Here is a 21,674-nt window from a genome sequence, read left to right as displayed (position 1 = left end):
TTTTGTTTTATGATAGAAGATAAAATTATTTTTTTACCTTTTTTTGATTAACAAAGAGAATTTTATTTATGTAGTTCAAATAAAACAAGACAAAATACGAATGACAAGAGTGACTGCCCTTGTTCAGAATGCCAACAAACGAAAACAAGGCATTTTTAAAGCTCATTCTAATTAGCATTTTCTCGTGTTTTCCTTCCCCGATATTATCTTTCTCTACTAAACTTTTTGGTGTTTGTCTACCTATATCACCTTGGTGTCTATCATCCACGTCAGATTTGACATCCACCATTCACCAACCACTTTTGGTACCGTTGCAAACCAGGCATTCCAACGGTCAGAAAATTCAAAATTTAAAATTTAAAAAACAAGTTGGATTTTGAAACTGAATCTAATTGTCCCGTTATTATAATCTCCAACGGTCATTTCGCATCTCCACGCTCTCCCTCTCGATATCATATTCCAGGCTCCAGAAATTTTCACATATTCTAAATCTGTTGAAAAAATTTACCCAGGAAAACAAAGTGAAAGAAATGGAGGTCAAATCTTCTGGTAAGGAACGGAGGAGGCTTTCTTCATCGACACCCCCAAAGCGCCCTCTAACCCAGAAGCCCTCTACATCTGGTACTCTCTCTCTCTCTCTCTCTCTCTCTCTCTCTCTAATTTTGTAGTTTTGATTTGCCCGGAAGATTGGTTTTGAATATCAAGATACAATTTCCATTTGCAATTTCTGTTTTCTCAGTATCCAAAATGAAGCATTAAAAGTGTTATGATTCTTTAGATGTTTTATTTTTAGTATTTGTATCAAGAATTGTGTTTATGTGAAATATGCAGACGAAAACGATCAATATTACCAGCAAGTGGGCAACTCCAATCTGCAGAGCCCCAAGAAACCATTGACAAAGAACTACATGTCACCAACTATTTCCGCAGCTTCCAAATCCAAGGCTACTGCTTTGAGAAAGAACATCTTAGGGGAAAGAAACGAGGCCTCGGACCCCGATTTTTCAAATACCCATGTTGAAAAATCCCATGTAGCTATTGATAATGCTAGTGAGTCTTTGTCTCAAGCCCTGCCAAAAGCCCCTCCAAGTTTTCAATCCCATGATGTTGATGAGACTCTTTCTGACGATTTGTCTTCAAGGCCATATGACCCGGTAACCAATTATCTTTCTCCGAGGCCTCAATTCCTCCGCTACAGGCCGAACAGGCGCCAAGAGTTGTTTCTCGGGTTAGAAAATGGTGTTGGGTTCAGTATGAGTAGAAGTGCTTCGTTTGATTCCCAGAAATCCATTGATGAGGAAGTTGGTGCTGTTACAACTCCTAGTTCTTTGGCTTCGCCTCATCAGGATGGTCCTCTTGAGAAAGAAGATGAGGAAGTTGAGTTGAATGATGAAGAAAATGAGGGAAGTGATGAAGAAAATGAGAGAAGTGACGAGGAAGGCGGGGAAAGGGATGAGGAGGAATGTGAGGAGGTTGAGGAAGAGAAGGGCGGGAAATTGAAAGGGGTATTAAAAAGTTCGCTTCTTTTGTTGCTTATAGTTCTCTTTGCCTCACATATGTCTCCAATGAACCATCAAATACACTTTGAAGGCGTGGAAGATGGGTATTGTGGCATTCAAAACACTACAATAGAAGCTTCATTGTTGAAGAAACTTGAAAGTGGTGGTACTCTCTGGGATCAAAAAGAAGAAAGACATACAGGTTTCGTGGAAATAGTCAAGGGAGCTAATGAAATGGAGGTTGAGGATGTTATCGGTCGAGGTGAAGATACGCATATTGATGAAGAGATCGAGGATGAAGTGAAGGTTGAAGATGAGAACTTGGGAGATGTAGAATTTGCTGATGAGATGAGAGAAGTGGTAGAGGAGCTACAAGCTGAAGAAATCGAAGAAAAGAAAGTAGGAATTGACGGATTGGGTGAAGTGGTGGTGCTACTAGTTGAAGATACTGAAAAGATTTCTGATACCATGGTTGAGAATTCTGAGTCGCAGGGTGCTGGACCTTCCATGTCTGATTTTGATCATGAGAATTTAGTGTTTCATGTTTCAAATGCTTTAGAAGAAGATAAGGTTGGAGGGGAGCAAATTGATGGAATGGTTGAGAAAAAAATGGAGGAAGCAGAAGAGTCTTCCACCAACATGGCAGCTGAACCTGTTATGCCAAAGACCATGGATAATGATACAGGCTTTGATGAGGCTTACGATTTAAAAGCAGAAGGGAACTGGAAGGAGGAGCTGATCAATTTCATGAAATCGAAAACATTTTACACAACTGCTATTGGGGTTTCCGTATTTTCTGTGATTGTTGCATCCTTGGCGTCGGTGTTCCACTTTAAGCAAAGGAATACTACTAAAAAGGATTCTTCCCTGATAGTAAGGCCTTCTGCTAAACCTCTGGTAATAGAGCAGAAGAAAATCAACGGGAACGTTTCTCCTCCGCCCTCAAAGCCGTATTCTGAGACTGTGATTGCAGAGAGATACAACTCGGAACTTCCTAGTACAGGAGACGACAGCATTGAGCATGTTTACTCATCTTTCAGAAGGATGTCTCTGTCTTCCAAGCACTCAACCGGGGCAGTCCATAGCCAGGCACCGACGGTTGAATTGCTCGACGAGCTTGTGTTCGGGGAGGTCAGCAGCTCTTTAAGGAGTATGACAGAAGGTGAAGAAAGCAACTATTCTGTTTCTTCAAAGAAGTTGGGGAGCAAAGCTCAGTCAGTTTCTATTCAAGCACAGCCAGCGGTGTCAGAGTTTTCTTCCATGGATTTGCACTCTTACGGAAGCTTCAGTACGCCTCGGAAGGTCATGAAGAAAAAGGTGAGAACTTTTTGGTTGCAGAAATTTTTTGGTTAAATTGAAGATGTGTTTATATCATCAAAACTAATGATTTCTAGTTGTTCTTCTATGTGTTGAATTAGGCGGGCAATCAAGACGGAGAAGTTACAACTCCGCTGAGGCGATCAAGCAGACTTCGCAACAAAATGGTCACATCTCCATAAATCATCCGGGTGGAAATCTACATTCTGACATGCACAATAACACACAGCAACTAGGTTGTTTTGTAGTTCAGCATTCTTCCACTGAAGAGTGTCTGGAGAGGTGATGCTAGTTAGTCATAGAGAATTTGATGTTTTGTAAGCATTTGGTTCTTCATTTGTATTTCTATATTTTTATTTGAATCAATATGTTTGGTATCTTCCCTTAGAAACACCCCAAAAGTTCTATACAAAAACGCTTCAATGGCTTATAAAACCCACAAGGTACCGCAAGGCCAAAAACGCACCCAGAAATCCAAAACAAACTAATAAAAGCCAAGCGAAACAAATCAACTTGCAGCAAACTACTCAAGTGCACTGCTAGCTGAAAATAAGATTATCGTGCTTTAGTTTAGTCCTCATAGTTCCTCCGTCATTCCGAATCTGGAGCCCTCTTTCGTAGGCTACGAATTGGCGTTGGCCACCATGGGAGCGTGAACAAGTACAGCCACAATGGTTGGTCGAGTGTAGTGTTTTCTACAATCTTTCACCACTTTCTTGTACGAATGTTGCACATCATGATATCTCCATCCACCACTGGATAAAAAATATCCTCATCATTTGGGTCGAAATTTAGCCTCTGAACGACTTCTGTATCATCCGGATACATTTCTTGATCTAGGGAATAAACCTCATGTTTACTCAAACACAATTTGCTACCTCCCCCAGCCGTAGAATCATCATCTCATTCTTTCAAATCCCAGACAAAGTTCTGATATCTCTGTGAAAGTCACTCATCCGCACAACCCCTCCAGACACACTTGAGCACTCCACTACAAAATTCACATCTTTAGGATAATCAAATACAGTGAAACGACATTCATGATCAGCGAATGGATCCAAACCAAGATCCAGAAAACAGCCATCACAGTGACCCGACCAGTACAACACTCCATTGTACACAAAGGCCATATGATAGAGAGTATCATATATAATTCCTTGTGGGGATGATACAACTAACTCTCTCCATTTGCCCGTCTCTGAGAGAAAATCTCCACCTTGAAGTTGTAGAAATGTCCATCAGGATCATAGTGAAACTCATCATTAGGATGAAGAATTCTCACAGCCTTGTACCTATACTTATCATTAAGGTCCACAGTGTCACTCTGATCGTCTTCCTTAAACTAAGGACTGTCGCAGATGAGTCCCATTGGCATGAAGCCCAGGGCGTCTCTATATAAAATATTTACTCCAACCATGTTATCTAGGTTAGGAAGTCATAATGACAAATGCCGAACATGGATAGAGTTTTTTTTTATTTTTTTATTTTGGAGATATCAATTTAAATCATATTTTGTAAATCGTGATTGTTAATAATTAAATCGTTAATTAAGTATTAATTAATGTGCTTAATTTCTATTGATGACACTTATTTACAAATGTGATTTAAAAAATGAGAAATTAGATTCTCATCCCTCTTTTTACTATTTCATTGATTAAAACCTTATTCCATTTCAATTTTTTATCAAGGTCCTTAGGTTTTAATAAATGTCATTAATTATTTCAATAAATAAAATATTTTTTATTTCTAAATATATTTATTTAGTGTTAGAAATGTTACATTTGAAATATTTATATTTATGACTAAATTTTTTTTCATATATATTTTTTTAGTTTGTACCCATTTTTAATTGCAGCCCTTTTTAAATTTGTACCAATTTTCTTTTCATCTCTAATTTGTACCCATATATTAATTTCTTTTTATGCCCATATTTTTTAAAGTTTTATTTGTATTATTTGTACCCATTTTTATTTTTGCTAAATGCACCCGTGCTAATTATATGTATTTATTTTATGTTTTAAAATCTATCATTAGTTATTTTGTAAAATGTGTTAATAATTATGTGGGTACATTATTTTTTACTATAATTTTGTGAAGAACAATATTACTCCAATATTTATTTTTAAGTATTTATTATATTTTAAAAATATTATTTTAATTTTTTTAAATTTCATAATTTGTGGGAGATTAAATGCATAAATGCATAAGTAAAGTCCCTTAAATGATGTTAAGGACCTCGATCAATATATTTAACTAAACAAAGTTTCAGTCTAACAATTAGATTGATCAGGGGCCAGAACCAAAATGACCCTTTAAAAAATCGGTCTACCTACCATCACTCTTTTTTTATTTATCGTGAGGAAGCAACATATGGTTGTTGAAATTGAAAGTGATTCAGTCGTGCTGTTGGCAACCTTAGAGAGCTGTAAACAAATGATATTTCTGCGTTGGGTCCAGTTGTTAACGATCCAATGTTCTTCTTGAAGTCATTTCATCAAGTCAAGTAAGCCAGACGAAAAGCTCAGTTCTTAACGTTCCACCTGCAGATAAAAAATATCCTCATCACTTGGGTCGAAAGGTAGCATCTGAACAACTTGTGAAACCATCCGGATAAATTTCTTGGTCTAGGTAGTAAACCTCGTGTTTACTCGAACACAATTTTCCAGCTTCCCCAACCTTATAATTATGATCTTATTCTTTCAAATCCCAAACAAAGTTCTGGTATCTCTGTGAAAGTGAAAGTCACTCATCCGCACAACCTCTCCAGACACACTTGGTCACTCCACTACACACGTCTCGCCCTCAGGGTAATCGAATACAGTGAAACAACAATCATGATCATTGAATGGATCTAACCCAAGATCCAGAAAATAGCCATCACGGTGACCCGACTAATACAACACTCCATTGTATGCAAAGCTCATATTATCGAGACTATCATATAAAAATTCCTTGTGGGGATGATACAGCTAACTCTCTCCATTTGCCAGTCTCTGAAGAGAAAATCTCCACGTTGAAATCGTATGAATGTCCATCAGGATCAAAGTTAAATACATCATTAGGATTTTTCCTTATAGTAAGGTCTCCTTTCGCAGATGATTCCCACTGGCACGATGTTGAAGCATTGAGTAGGGGGTGGAGGAAGAGCAACCCATTCCATGGTGTACGGATTGCGTATGTAGTAATCATTTTGATAATACCAGCCATTGGCGCACAAAATCAAGTCATCGTACGTGCCTACCACAACTGGCTCGTTTTTTAATCCATGGAAACTCTGGAGTCTTTACAACATAAGAGTTAACACTTCAGATAACAGGGACTGAACTCTGTTAAGAAATTCCTCCCCATTGCGGTCTATCAATGGGCGCACAACCAGCATTTTCTTTTCAATTCAGAGACGCAAAAGGCTGTCAATAAAATTAGGTGTGGAGATGAGAGTGAACCAACGCTTACACACAAACTTGTTTTCAACTAGGGTTTTAAAGGATTTTTATAGAGTCCATGCAAATCTATAGGTATTCAAAAAATCCATAGATTTTGAAAGATTTCCTTCAATAAGAGATTTTGTAGAATTTGAGAAGGAATGGTAAGCATAACAAAATCCTACCTCCACCCCTAAGATTTCTTTTCAACCCCTCACCTTCTTTCTCTCTCTCCCCACACTGCTACTCCAACTTTCTTTCTCAATCTCTATTTTTTCCGAGAAACCCATCCTTCCTTCCTTCTGGCGTCTCAGCCACCCACCACATCCTCTCAATATACAACCAATATATGATTGTATATAATCGTATACAAATATAGCAAAGTTGATCATACCTTTAGAGATAGGACTTGGAGAAGGCGAGAGAGGGGATGTGGATAATTGAAGGGTTTGAGTTGCATTTGCTGATGGGCTTTCATTTTTCCTACCTTTGCAGCATCCATTCTTCTCTCTCGCATTTGTTGATGGACTCCTTCGTTAGGGTTAGGGTCAGGGCTAGTTTATTATAAATAATGTGCTTGTTATTCAGTTGAGAATAGTTAATCACGATGTAACTTTTTGAGGTTTTGTAGCCGTTTCTGCATTCTTGTTTGTTTAATAATATTTTTATTACTTTGTAGTCTTGTTTTTTATTCTTTTAGATCTAATCTGCTTCTGTTTGTTCGTATCAGTTTGCCTATGTTTTTGTCCAGTTTCGTTCCGTGAAACTTTTTTAGTTTTCTGGTTTGAGTAACCCTTTCGTTGTCCATACAACCAAAAAAAAAAAAAAAAAAAAAGAATCTGTTAAAGTCTGAAGCCGGAGTCGCGCCGAGCGACCAGCCGCTGCCCCTGCTGTCGCCCACCGCTGTATTTGTTCCTGTTCCCTCCGCAATGACGAATCCACCACCATCTCACGCCTGTCTTGAACGTCCTGACGAACCCAGTTCCGTCCCGTCTGGCACCACCATCTGAAAACGCCATTGTCAAAACGCTTGCATCCGTCCCGCATACCTGAAACCCCAGCACTGAAGGAACCTGCAACCCAGATCCCAGCCCGCGCTACTGTTGCCTGATCCATCACGTCCTGTCACCAAAATTCGCCCGTTGCTGTACCAGATCACAGCTGCCCGGATCAGGTCACCAGCGCATCATGCCGCTTTCATTTTGTCTGCCCCACTATTGCTGCCTGACCACCCCACTGACAGAACCACAACTGCAATCTGATGAACCCGCGATTTCACTCGCGATCTGACGATCGATTGCCGCATTCATGCAATTGTTTGCCCTAAAGTAATCTATCAACCTTTAAACGTTTCCTCAATAGTATATATGCGTAGCTGACAGTCACCATAAGTACAACATTTTTAGGATCTAAGGCAGTCGGTGTGATAATGATCAAAGGCGGTATTCATGCATGGTAAATGAATGAAAGAAATTGAGGGTTCATCTCATGTTATCTTAATCATTGATTTATTCGACACATATGGATGATCAAATGCTCTTCAAATCGAATAAATTTTTTTAGAGATAACCTTTAGATGATGATAATGAGTATAAACAATTTCAATTACACTTATTGTACAGTAAAATAATGACACATTAGCGGGGAAGAGAGAAGTCCTCATTTCCAGATTGGAAAGAAGTATTGTCATTTAAATCAAACTTTTATGGATGATATGGAGAACCAGATCCTTTTTGGGAATCCATTCCCTGGGGGTGGGGGGATAGTTAGGGGATTTCCCGGATAGGAGGCAAGCAAACTCAATCCGCTCCATTGTCATCCCTATTTATACAGGTTGAGCTTTCTGAGACAAACCGTTAATGTATATTCAATTAAGATTCATCCCAATCTTCTGTCCTTTTTTCTTAGATCATGCTTGGAATCTATGCCTATATTCTAAATTATATACGCAGCTGAAGAACAAATATAATATCTGTTTTTTCTGTGTAAAAGCCAGTAGCAAGGTCCACAGACGGGAGACGTTCAAAATACTAACAAGTGTACTTCCACCCAAAAAAAAAAAAAGAAATATATTAACAAGTATACACTGTGTAGTTTACGTGCACACCGGCACACGTACGTATGTAAAACTACTTTCTTACTGGAATTCGAGGGAGCATATTGTTATTTATGCCGAAAGAGCTGCCTCCAGATCTGCTGGAAAAAGATGTAGTAGTTGATGGCTTCTTACTCTTAGAAATGGTGGCCTTCGGAAGTGTGTACGATCTGTAAGAACTCAAGCCACCGCCATAGCTCTTGCTTGCTTTTATTGCCTTTCTTTGTTTATATGGAGACTCTTTCTTTGCAAGATCTTCAATGCTCTTGGCCTTTGATAAAGATGTAAAGGATTGGCACTTGCCTTCAAAATACTTTGAAAGTCCTCTCCTGTACATATATCATAAGAAACTTATCAAAATGCTAACAAATCTCTTGACATACGATATTCTAAACAATTGGAATATATGGTAAGACATACTTAAATTTGAGTCTAAGAGAGCGATTATATTGCCCTAACCAACTAGTCTAATTTTTTTTTTTTGGTCTACTTAATCAAATGTTTCATACTTTCAATGTATTGTGTGGCAAATGGAAAATTATGATGCTAATTAAATTAGACATTTCATTTTTCTAAAAGAATTGTTATTGGCATTCCAAAACTCATTGTGCACTCCTCACAAGTGTATTTTCCTTTCTACATATAGAAAGTTTATGGTGCAGAATGAGAGTTTTGGGGTGCTAATAACAATTTTTTTTTATTACATAATATAACCTTTTACGGAAATTTGGAAATATATTAATAATATATGAATGCAAAAACTATCCAACATCCAAAACCTAAAACATATACCGTGGTTATAAATTAATGGAAAAGAAATTAGAAATATATTTTTTATGAAATGGCTTTTCCTTTTTGTATATTCTTACTTGATGGGTAGCTGATCCATGAGATCTGACAAGTCGAACAACGATCCATGAGAATGAAGGCAAGAAGAACATGACGACGACATTGATGATGAAGATGCATCATCTACTAAGTCCGATGAAGATGTCGATGATCTGTTCGAAATCGACGTCGAGGATGTTGTGTCGTACATATCATCATGATCTCCTTCCATGATTACCCAGCTATCTTCCCTTTTTGTGTAGTTGTCATATTTTGTGATCGAGCATGGACCTCGAAGCATTTGTTCTTTACTACCTGCACCCATAGATCTTGGTAAAGAAAAAGAGAAGGAGAAGAGAAGAACAAAAGAAACTTATGGATAATAATTCCAAAGAAGTTTCATGTAAATGTATTTAAGTTTGAGCTAATCGGCACATTCTTTTGGGGCATATATGTATATATACAAAGAATATATAACACATGTACATAAAGAGTTTGTGGATTAGATTGCTTGGTTCCTATAAAGGTGTATACCTATGACGGGCGATTACATGGAAATTCTATGATTTTTGGGTAAGCAAGCAACCAAATACACTGGTTTTTAATCTAAAAAGTTAAAAGGATAATGCTTCATATTTTTGGAAATAACGTATTTTCATTGTATAATTTTAAAATTAGAATCGTTTAATTTCTTCATTTTCATTTGAAAATCATCTCCACATAAAAATTAACCAAATCTGACATTGTTTATGCTTCCAATCCAAATGTATATAATAAATCAACAGTGTGAATACCAAGTAACATATTCATGATTGTCCATTTATTTGAAATATTTGCATGACTAAATGTGACATCCCACATCGCCCAGGGGAGTGATCCTTATATGTATATTCCCATCCCTACCTAGCACGAGGCATTTCGGGAGCTCACTGGCTTCGGGTTCGGTAGGAACTCCGAAGTTAAGCGAGAAGAGGGCTAGAGCAATCCCATGATAGGTGACCTACTGGGAAGTTGCTGTTGAGTTCCCAAAAACAAAACCGTGAGGAAATGGTAAGCCCAAAGCGGACAATATCATGCTACGGTGATGGAGCGGGCCCGGGATGTGACAATTTGGTATCAGAGCCTAACCCTGGCCGTGGTGTGCCAACGAGGACGTTGGGCCCCTAAGGGGGTGGATTGTGACATCCCACATCGCCCAGGGGAGTGATCCTTATATGTATATTCCCATCCCTACCTAGCACGAGGCGTTTTGGGAGCTCACTGGCTTCGAGTTCGGTAGGAACTCCGAAGTTAAGCGAGAAGGGGGCTAGAGCAATCCCATGATGGGTGACCTACTGGAAAGTTCCTCTTGAGTTCCCAAAAACAAAACCGTGAGGGAATGGTAAGCCCAAAGCGGACAATATCGTGCTGCGGTGGTGGAGCGGCTTGGGAAGTGATCTGCCCCGGGCGGGGATGTGACACTAAATCTTTGATTTAAATTTTGTGAATAATCATCAAATGAAGATTAAGAAATTGAACTATTCTAATTATAAAATTTATGTGGCGGAAATACAATATTTGCAGTGAGTGAGACATGAATGCAAGTATATTAAAAAATAAATTAAATATGCAATTGACAATTTTTCTTAATTTTAAATTTTGGGTAAATGTGGACCAGTAGCTAATCTATATAACATGTAAGAATCCATGTACTCCACTGTCTCCCAATTATTTTTTATTTTTTATTTTTTAAATAAAATTAAGAAAATATGTTCATTGCCCTGGTTGTTTCCTTTTCATACATTGCCTTATCCTAAGATTCTTCATTATCTTATCACACATGGTTTGAAATAATTGACTTATGTTATGGTACGAACAAAAGAGGATAAGCTCTATATCCCTTTAGCCACCCAAGCAACCACCCACGTACCCACCCGAGTCACCTTTAATTGGACCATATTGTCTAATTTTCAATGATTCTGATTAACTCGTTCTAAGAGTGGGGTTGTTCTAGATGTACCAACATTAGGACACATTGTTTGGATAGGTATGGACTTATTCCAACATATCCCCTTAACCTACTTCCTTATCAACATTCATACGAGTTACTTAATCAGATTTTATTGTTCTTGATCACTTAGACACCCCAATATATAGTTAATAGCTATTAGAGTTTTCCCATAAAAAGGCTTCGACAATTATTTATTAATTTGTTTTCTTTTCCTAGGTTAATTTTTACAATTCAGTCATATTATAACACGTAATAAAATATATTGCTATACCCTAGAGTATAACTCGCCTCTTTGTTTTCTCTTGAAAAGTATTGTCGGGGTGTGATTATTTACATCTTTCTTCAATCAAGGGTGAGAAGAGTATTGAGAGTTTGAAGATGATTTGACATGTAAGGTTATCTCACATTAGACATGGGTGAACCAACAAAACACATAAAAACTTGTAGGGCATAAATAGTTATTTCATATTTGTGCGTACAAGTCATATAATATTAAAATTTTTAAGTGAACATGTTTAATAAATTGTGGGGTGTCTGTAATCATCCTAAATATTAATGTAGAATATATAGGGATTAGGATCAGAGAGCGCTCATTTTTTGCACACATTTTAACACTTATTTTGTAAGGCTCACTTTGTAACATTCTTTAAGGATCCAAACCACTTATAATTCAATAATTTAACCCTTTATTTTTAAGGTTTTCTCTCAAAGATCATTTTTACCAAAAAGTCATCAACGCAAGAAGCCATATAAATGTTCGATTAAATGGTAGTCATTTTAGTGTTTCTTTCAATCACTATATTCGTCTATTTTCTTCACTTTAATTAAACGCTTTTGTGGTTTTGAATTTGTCTAACTTTCTGTAACAATGATATATAAATACATGAATTATAATATAAACTATTCAGATCACTAAACAAAGTGTCACTTCTTGTGTCTCATCACATGAGAAATCAAGGTCCTTGTAAAATTTGAGCTCCATATTTATCTTGATAAGGTCAATCGATATAAAAGAATTATAGATAGGACTTGACGGGCAAAGGAACCTTCTCACATCAACTTAGAATTAGTCCTTCCTTGCGGCCGTGGCCTACCAACCATTATCTCCCTCCCCTTTATCCATCCATATTTATTTTTCCACCTTCAACCCAACCCACCCATCAATATCATACGTTTACGATGCTCACATGGAGTTAAGGGTTTCTACTAATTTATATTATTTTGTGTCTATCTTCAACATATTTTAAGTGCGTGGGAGAAGTAGTCAGTTTCAAGGATGAAGTCAGAATAATTTTTTTTTTTTCACGAACTAGCTTGTATTTGTTCTATTTCGTTATTTGCTACTTACCCATGGTGAATAAGGTGTACCTTTTGAGATTATGGCACTAAATTCAGTAACGCAACGTAATGCATGACATGAATCAAGCACACGAGTCAACTACCGTATAATTCATTTTAGCATTTTGTCGAATACTTGGATCACATTGCTCAATTATGTCAACAGATGGGCACAGGCCTGCCAAGAGGAGATGAGTTGGATATTGACAAGTTATTCTCCAATCTCCACCGAGGCTCGTTTTTGTTAAACTAGCCCCAATACTTGGTTGCGGTTCGGAGTCTATTATACACTAAGATTTTCTGCCATCGCAAATATAATACAAGAACATTTCTCCTTTGGCATAGAAAAAATAATTTTTACCACATCTTAATAAGGTGAAATCCAAGGATACTCAGACATCAGAAGCAAATAAAAAGCAAAGTGAATAAATACACAAATTAAGAAAACACGAAAATCGGAGAAATGAACAAATCCTATAACACCAAAGGACAATCCTTCCGTCTGCACACAGTTATTTTCAGTAACACTGCTAGCAGTGCTAGTTCAAAACCATATAACCAACAACTGTATGCGAGCCGAAAAGGAGAGACTGAGAATATGAAAATCATGACGATGATATGAGTTACAGGCCCTGATCAATTAGGTAGTCTCCCAACCTCTCCACAATTATATTACATTGTCCTGGAGTCAAGGGCTCTTCACGTATACCGAAAACCAGAGCTTGGCCGGTTTTCTTCACGGAAAAGCCACCAGAGCCCTGGACAGGAATCAGATTAAACTTTACTACTGTCTGAATGACGCGATCCTTTTAAAAGATCCAGAATGTCACTAACATATGGACCAGAACCACTTTGCATAGACAACAAGCAATATCATAAAGGCACATGAAAAGGGCAATTCAGTGGTTGCAAGTGTACATGGCTCCATCTGCAAAGTTATGGACCTCATAATTCATGAGGGCATCCTGTTGTTGGGAAGAGTTTGGTGCTAAACATTACAGAAGACAAATCATATGCAAGTACATAACCATGTGTTTACGTAATTTAGCTATGTGAGACTATTATCAACGATGAATTGGGACTCTTGAAGCTCTATTATAAAACAGGGAACCCAAAAAGAAATCTGAGTACACAAAAAGAGGAATATTTAAGGTGCTTCACCTGTAGTTGTAGGACTCTTGAAGATCTATTATTATTCTATTAAAGCGTTGACCCTAAAAATTACCTAGCCTACGTGGCTCGCAGGCCAAATAATTAATGAGCTAACTATGTCATTCGGTTGAATGCAGGGCGTATCAACTCGTTGGCTGAGTTCGGCTGGGGAGTAAAATGTATGTGGCATTGGGCGTTCTGATGACTTCTTGATCTCGCGACTGTGGCCAAGGAAGGAAAAGTCTTGGCCTTTAGGTTCTAGAGCCTGAAGACAAGGTTGCTAATTCTGTGAAATTCAATATCAAATTCGACTTTCAGTGTGCCAAATAGGGTTGGGCACGGGCCGGGCCGGGCCTAATTTTGAAGGGACCGGACCGGACCTAGGTTCAAAGGGAACGGGGCGGGCCGGGCCGGGCCGGGGATTACATTTTCCAATATAAGAACCGGACATTACCCGGCCCGGTTGAAACGGGCCGGTTCGAGCCGGGTCCACAGGTCCTTTTTTTTTTTTGTTTGAAAAAAAAAAATTGTACGGATTGCAAATTGCAATTTGCACAAAAACTGCACAGATTGCAATCTGCACAAAACTGCACAGAATCACAGATTGCAAAACTGGACAGATTGCAATCTGCACAAAATTGCATAGATTGCAAATTGCACAGATTGCAATCTGCACAAAACTGCACAGATTGCAATTGCAGAAAGTCACATACTGCATTTATGCAGATTTTGCACAAATTCACCATTATTCACATCCAATCTAAATACAAAGTCAACATCCAAGTTCATAGATTAACAATACATCCAAAATAATAATATTACATCTTCCAACATCTAAAAATCAAATCAACATACAAAATATCCGAAAATCCAAGACATCCAAATTCCAAGAATCAAATAATCCAAAACAACATAAACATGACATCCGCAATAAATTTCAAATTAACATCTAAAACCACATCCAAGTTCCAACGCCCAAGTTCCAACAACAATCTTCATTGAATCTGTAAGCAAAAATAGAATATAAACATGACATTTTTAACGTCCAACATCATAATATCTATCCTCATTCAAATTGAATTATTGAAATTTAAAGTTTATTCATTTGAGTTTAAAATATTACCGCAATTCCTTTTCCTTTATTCATTCGAGTTGCTTCAATTTCAGGAACACTTGATGAGATGGTTGAACTTGTAGATATAGGATTTGCTCTTTTTCTTTTATATTCTACAACAAAGAACAAACGTTAATTGTAAACCAATTAATATAAAGTTATAAACCAAACAATAAAAAACAAGATAATTACCTTCTTCACACTCTTGATAAAATTCAAGCTCTGCAGGACTTGCTTCATACTCAATGTTGCCAATTGGTTCACTTCTTATCCAATTTTGAAGGTACTCCACTGTTTGAGGAAGGAGACATGATCTACAAGGGTCAATTACTCTCTTTCCTCCACTAAATGCACTCTCACTGGCAACTGTTGACACTTGAATTGGCAGGACATCTTTCGCTATCAAATAAAACAAATAAAAAGTTTAGGCGATGTGCTCCTCTATTAGCACTGTAATGCAATTATTAGAAACAGCTATTACCTAGTGGGTTTTGAAATACAGTATAAGAGACGGAAGTAAAAAAAGGATGTGTACTTGGAAGTAAAACAAAATACCCTAATCAGAGGTTGCAAGAATAAATGAACATCTGTAAGAGATGGAAGTTCATGAATTAAATTATCAGTGAGATTTATATAAAGATAAGTTGCTTCCCAGGAATTAGAAATAATCCACATATATGGTGAGAGCAAAGATGCGCTTTTATGTAACACCAAAATGCACAGAGGGTAGGGAAAAGGGCACCAACCGTAAGGGTAGATTAAGTAAATCAACTTTCATGAAAGATAAACTGATACTCAGCCAAAGTTTTCAAAGTGGTGACCATTGGCAAGGTTCTATTGCAACTAGTATGCTACTGAAAACCCATTCAATGAGAAAACCTAGAACAATAGGTACAAAATTAACTTACGAATAAATTTGTTTTTCATGTGAAGAGATAATATACACACAAGTGTGTGGAAGTCACTACTATTGGATTTGATTTTTCTATTATGGTTACACTATATATGCCAAATGTAGTAACCTGGTAACATCTCATTTCACTAAGAAGGCTAATGAGATGACCTCCATCAACAAGGGCTCGGAAATCTAAACCTTTGATTTCATAGATGATAAGGATATGTTTGAGTTATAATTGCACTAGAAGTTGTCAACTATTTGCTGACCCATACCTTGCATGTTGCATGCATGGAAACCCATACAGAATAAACCTCACCAATCAAATGCATCATCATCCATTTGCCAGCAAAAAATAGGATTGTATGGATAGGAGAATATGCCACACAACAATCCAACTTGAGTCAAATATTGATCTCGTTTGCTCCTTATCCCAATTGCAGTTTAATTACAATACCATCTCATCTTCAAACCACCAGCTAGGATATAGACCATATTAGGTTTAAATCATTCAACATATAATTAAGAGATAATATTATGATTAAAACCACAATATTATTCCTCAATAATAATTGAAAATCATCTCAACCAATTTTTCATCCAACAGTCTAAACTCTACTTATCCAACGGCCTCGATTGCTTAGACCGATGGTGTAATTTTGGGTCCAAGCATAAGGACATACTATTATCTGAAGTCCTATAATTAGCAGCAAATAAGAAGGTAAAATGTTGACAACAACATGAAGAAACTTCAACAAAGGGAATCGATCGTGAACAATTTTATAAGTCAAAAAGCTAAAACAACCATTGTTGGAATCCCACATCGGTGGGTGAAAAGAAAATAATGGGGTTTAAATATGATTATCCCACTCTAACTAACTTCGAGGCCTTTTGTGATAAAACCCCACACCTGATGAGCCATGAAGCCATTTCTTCTTAAATACATAGATTAAAATTTGGATCTTGATAAATCTTGATGAATATACTATTTCTTGATGAAGATGTCTGTTATGGATATCTTTGTTGATTGAATTTTTGAGAAATTGAGCACAAAGCTCTGTTGATAGAGTGTCTAAGGCATAAAGCCCCAAACTTACGAGAAAATTGAAGTAATTTGCGTTTGTTAGGACATAAAGCTTAGTTATTTTTGTGAAGCACGAAGCTGAATTTTTTGAAAAATTGAGCACGAAGCTTTATTGATTAAGTGTATAAGGCATAAAGCCCCAAATTTATGAGAAAATTGAAGTAATTGTGTTTGTTAAGGCACGAAGCTTAATTCTTTCTGTGAAACACGAAGCTGATTTGAGCAAGAAGCTCTTTCTCTGATATAGGCATGAAGCCAATGCTTTGTTGAGTATATTCTTGACCTGTTGTTCGATTCCATTCTTGAAATTTTTCCTGGCTCATAGTTGAAGACTATTATTGAGTATTTATGTTCCAATGGCATCTCAATCACTTAAGATTGACGGATTGCTTGGTATGCTTACTATTCGTCTAAATGATGATAATTTTGCTAAGTGGTCATTCCAATTTATGTTAGTTCTTGAAGGCCATGATTTTTTTGACTATTTTGATGGGAATTATGTGTGTCCTCCAAAGTATGTTGTGTGTTTGGAGAAAGGGGTAACCAAGGAGATTACTAAAGCCTATCATGAATGGATTAAAGCAAACAAAGCCCTTCTTAGCTTATTGATAGCTACCCTTGGTGATGAAGCAATTGAATATGATGTGGGTAGCAAAATTGCTCATGAAGCGTGGACTCACTTGACAAATCATTATGCTACTGTCTCATGAGCTCAAGTCAATCATCTCAAAACTGAAATTCATACCATAAAAAATGGAGCAGATTCAGTGGAGAAGTATCTTCTCAGACTTAAACATCTTAAAGATCAACTTCTTGCTGTAAGAGAAAATGTTTCAGACAGTGACCCCATTGTTGCAGCATTAACTGGTTTACCTGTTGAATACAGTATTATTAAAACTGTTATAGTTGCTCGAGAGTCTCCAATTACACTAAAGGAGTTTAGAGCTCAACTCCTAAGTGCTAAAAAGATTGCAGAAGACTTACAATCATCTGCTGTGTTTCCTATGGTTGGAATGTTGTCCTAAGGGGAATCGTCTGCAATGGTAGCTAATTGACCATTTTATCAGGGAGAGTCCTCTATTAATGGAAGTTAGTATCAATTTTATCAAGGGGAATCTTCTAATCAATCTGCAAATCACATCTTCAATGGAGGCACTGGCTATGTGGGTCAGTTTCAGAGGTCTAATGGTAATGAAAATAGTCAAGGGAATGGAAGCCAGCCATTTAACAGTGGACAAGGTAATGAAGGACAATAGTTTAACAATAGAAAGAATGGTGGTGGCAATTTCAGATTTAATAATCGAAATAATGGGGATATTTCTGGAGCTTCTAGAAGTAATTCTAAGAATGGTTCATCATAGGGTACTTGGAGTGATAATATTGGCCAGAAATCACACATCATACCTGAGTGTCGGATTTGCAGCAAAAAGGGGTATACGGCTCCAAATTGTTTTTACAGAAATGATCAGCCATCTATATTTGGTAGAGCAATTCATAAGTGCTAGATCTGTGGAAAACAGGGGCACACTATTTTGAATTGTTTTCATCAAAACAATTATGATTCCAAGGTGCACAACCACCTTCCTCTCTCAATGCTATGATTGGTAGTTCTTCATCTAATTTTAATTCTCAACAAGCTTGAATTATAGACACTGGTGCTACTCGCCATTTTCCTTATAAATGGGATGCCCTATAAATCATTAGCTATGCAATCACCTTATTTCAAACTTTTTGGTTCACATCTTGAGTTGGGTTCTTTAAAATTTTTTGATACAACAGTGTATCCTTATCTTAGACCTATAACACTACAAATTAGAGCATAGAACAAAAAAGTGCATATTTTTGGGGTATGCTTTGGGTTCTAAATGTGTGATTTGTTATCATAAAGGAAAACAAAGGCTATTTATTTCAAGGCATGTTATACATGATGAAAATGTGTTTCCCTTCCATACACCTATGGTCTTTATTTCTTCCAATGTATTAGTACATGTACATTATCCTATACTTTTCCCTGTTGTTCTACCTTCACCTCCTGGACATCTTCACTATGTTGCTACTGCACCTGTTAAACATAATGATGCTGGTTTTGATGTTCTTGATGAGAGTTCAGGTTTAGATGGTACTTCAGAATCTACTTCCAGTTTATTACAATCTTCTACTACAGGGTCATTTGAGCATGGGGATACTAGTGCAGATTTAGGTTCCTATCACAGTTCACCTAGCATTTTGGTTCAACACTCTGGGAATATGTCTTTATCCCAGGCCTCTCTTTCTTCAACTTCTATTACATTTCTCCAACACTCCACAAAACCTTTGTTGCCTGTCCATCGTGCATCTCAGCTTGAGGTAATTCTTTCTCTAGCCACTTCTCATACCACCGATTCCACTACACGCGTGTCCTCTCATCCTATGCAAACTAAACTTCGTACATGTGTGATTTCTAGGAAAAATTATGATACTATGACTGTGACTAATTCTGCAACATCTCAGTTGTCTAAGTTGCCTGATTCTAACTCTGTTTCATCTCAAGTGTCTCGATTGTCTCTACCTGCTCAAGATATTGTTTTTAAAGGGTATATTGCAGTTTTGAGCATAGTGGATACTAATGAGCCAACATCCTTTAAGGTTGCAGTTTCTCAATCTCATTGGCGAGAAGCTATGACAGAGGAGTTCATTGCTTTACAAAAGTAAGGTACTTGGGAGTTGGTACCTCCTGTTCCTAATAAGAATGTTATAGGTAGTAAATGGGTTTACAAGATTAAGAAGGATCAAAATGGAGCTGTTTCTAGATATAAGGCACCATTGGTGGCTTAAGGCTATAGTCAGGAACAAGGCCTCAATTATGACGATAATTTTAGTCATGTGGTTCGTCATAGTACTGTTAGAATTATGCTTCCTTTAGCTACTGCACAGAAATGGCCATTATGCCAATTAGACGTTAAAAATGCTTTCCTTCACGGTGATTTACAAGAAGAAGTCCTTACGAAGCAAACTCAAGGATTTCAGGATTCTGACAAGCCTCACTCTGTTTGCAAACTTGTTAAGTATCTTTATGGACTTAAACAAGCTCCCCAAGCTTGGACTTCCAAGTTTACCACATATTTGCCTAGTCTTGGGTTTGTTGTTTCTGATTCAGATCCTAGTTTGTTTGTTAAGCTACAAGATGGCAATGTAGTTATCCTCTTTTGTATGTGGATGAAGTTATCATCACTGGTTCTAATTCTATTTTGGTTGAACAAGTCATTGACAATCTTGGTGAAGTTTTTGATATGAAAGATATAGGTCATTTGACTTTTTTCTTGGGTCTCCAGGTCCTATACAAGGACAATGGTGATCTTTTTATTTCCTAATCAAAGTATGCTAAAGATTTGCTCAAGAAGGTTGCTATAAAATCCTGCAAGCCTTATCCTACTCCTTATAAACCACATATTGAATTGCTCAAAGATAAAGGTATTCCTATGACTGATGTTACTTTGTCTAGAAGTCTTGTGGGTGCTCTGCAATATTTGACTTTCACTCGGCCAGATTGCATTCACTATGAATTATGCATGTCAGTTTATGTCAAATCCCACAGATGTACGCTTTCATCTTGTCAAGCGAATATTCAAATATTTATAGGGAACTTTAGATTGTGGTTTAACATATTCATCTGCGGATTCTTTGGATATTATGGCGTATAGTGATGTTGATTGGGCATCTGATATTAATACACGGAGATCAACCATATGTTATGTAGTATTTTTGGGGTCTAATCTTGTCTCATGGCAAGCTAAGAAGCAAAGTAGTGTTTCTCGGAGTTCCACTGAGGCTGAATGGAAAGCCCTAGCTAATGCTGCTACCGATGTTGCTTGGATTCGTTTAATCTTGAAAGATCTTCATGTCTTTTTACGACAGCATCCTCTATTGTACTATGATAATGTTTTTACTTTTGCTTTATGTTCTAATCCGGTTTGTCACACAATGATTAAACATTTGGACACGGACTACCATTTTGTTCATGAAAGAGTCCACAAAGGTGATCTTCAGGTGGAGTATATTGCTATTGCTGACCAAGTTATTGATGAGCTCACGAAAGGTCTTCATGGTCATGCTTTTCTTCAGCATTGCTCCAATCTCAAACTGGGTTTCCCCAATTAAGATTGAGTGACATGGTTTTAGATGATAACATGTGTCATTGGTTGATGTATTACATGTGTCATAATCTAATGAGTTGGGTAGTTATAAGGATTGCTTAGTCATTAAGCTTTGTATCTAGTATAAATAGTGGTGAGAGTATTCTTTGTAACTATGATATTTTTTAGTAAAGCTTGCAAGATCCTTCCATTTTCTTTCTTTCTGAGTTTTCATCACATCTTTGATTGAGCTACTTCAATGGTGTTATTAGGTGTAATCCAATTGGAGCAATAGACACTGGCTCATCGAAATCTTTAATTATTGTCGTAATTTCTTCTAGCTTAAACTACACATCAATAATAAAATAAGTTGTAAACACGAAAATCTTGCAGGAAATGAAACAAGAACACGTGTACAAAGAATATATGTATCAATGTAAATGTAGAGTTACAATCTCTTTACAATTTGAATCCTCTGATTCGATCTCTGAAATATAAGGTGTCTAGTGTTGTTGATTCAAGGGTCGCGATGACTTGATTTTGGATGAACGGATGTCGCAAGATTTTGACTCTTGGCAATGGAGAAACCAGCATGTGTAGGGGTGCTTGGTGGTTCTTCATAGGTTTGATGAATAATACGGAGGTTTTCCGAGTCTTCTTTAGTGTTTGGAGGGTTTTAGTGCTTGAGAGCTTCAGAGTTTCGAAGTTTCAGCATCTAGGCATGAATGATTTTCTAGACTCTTTTCTTTATCTTGAAGCCTCCTATTTATACTCTCCAAGCCTTGACTACGGATGCATTTGGCTCTATTTGTGGGCATGATTAATTGA

At 37.1% G+C, this 21,674-nt stretch overlaps 2 protein-coding genes across 2 annotated transcripts; one reads left to right on the top strand and one right to left on the bottom strand.

Annotated features, from left to right (window-relative positions):
• Positions 1-423: 423 nt before the first annotated feature.
• Positions 424-3,207, top strand: LOC103931053. The gene is made up of 3 exons (XM_048584052.1): positions 424-621; positions 832-2,816; positions 2,918-3,207. The coding sequence occupies exons 1-3, from the start codon at positions 531-533 to the stop codon at positions 2,996-2,998; spliced, it is 2,157 nt and encodes a 718-aa protein (XP_048440009.1). The 5' UTR covers positions 424-530; the 3' UTR covers positions 2,999-3,207.
• Positions 3,208-8,191: 4,984 nt separating this feature from the next.
• Positions 8,192-9,628, bottom strand: LOC103931054 (uncharacterized protein DDB_G0271670). Its single transcript, XM_009340466.3, has 2 exons — positions 9,203-9,628; positions 8,192-8,662 (listed from the first exon to the last, which is right to left on the bottom strand). The coding sequence occupies exons 1-2, from the start codon at positions 9,484-9,486 to the stop codon at positions 8,368-8,370; spliced, it is 579 nt and encodes a 192-aa protein (XP_009338741.2). The 5' UTR covers positions 9,487-9,628; the 3' UTR covers positions 8,192-8,367.
• Between the last annotated feature and the right edge of the window lie 12,046 nt (positions 9,629-21,674).

This window comes from the organism of the source record quoted next, unplaced genomic scaffold, assembly GCF_019419815.1.
Source record: "Pyrus x bretschneideri cultivar Hongxiangsu unplaced genomic scaffold, Pyrus_bretschneideri_v1 Contig20, whole genome shotgun sequence".
NCBI lineage: Eukaryota > Viridiplantae > Streptophyta > Magnoliopsida > Rosales > Rosaceae > Pyrus > Pyrus x bretschneideri.
This window is presented reverse-complemented; position numbering and strand designations above follow the sequence as displayed.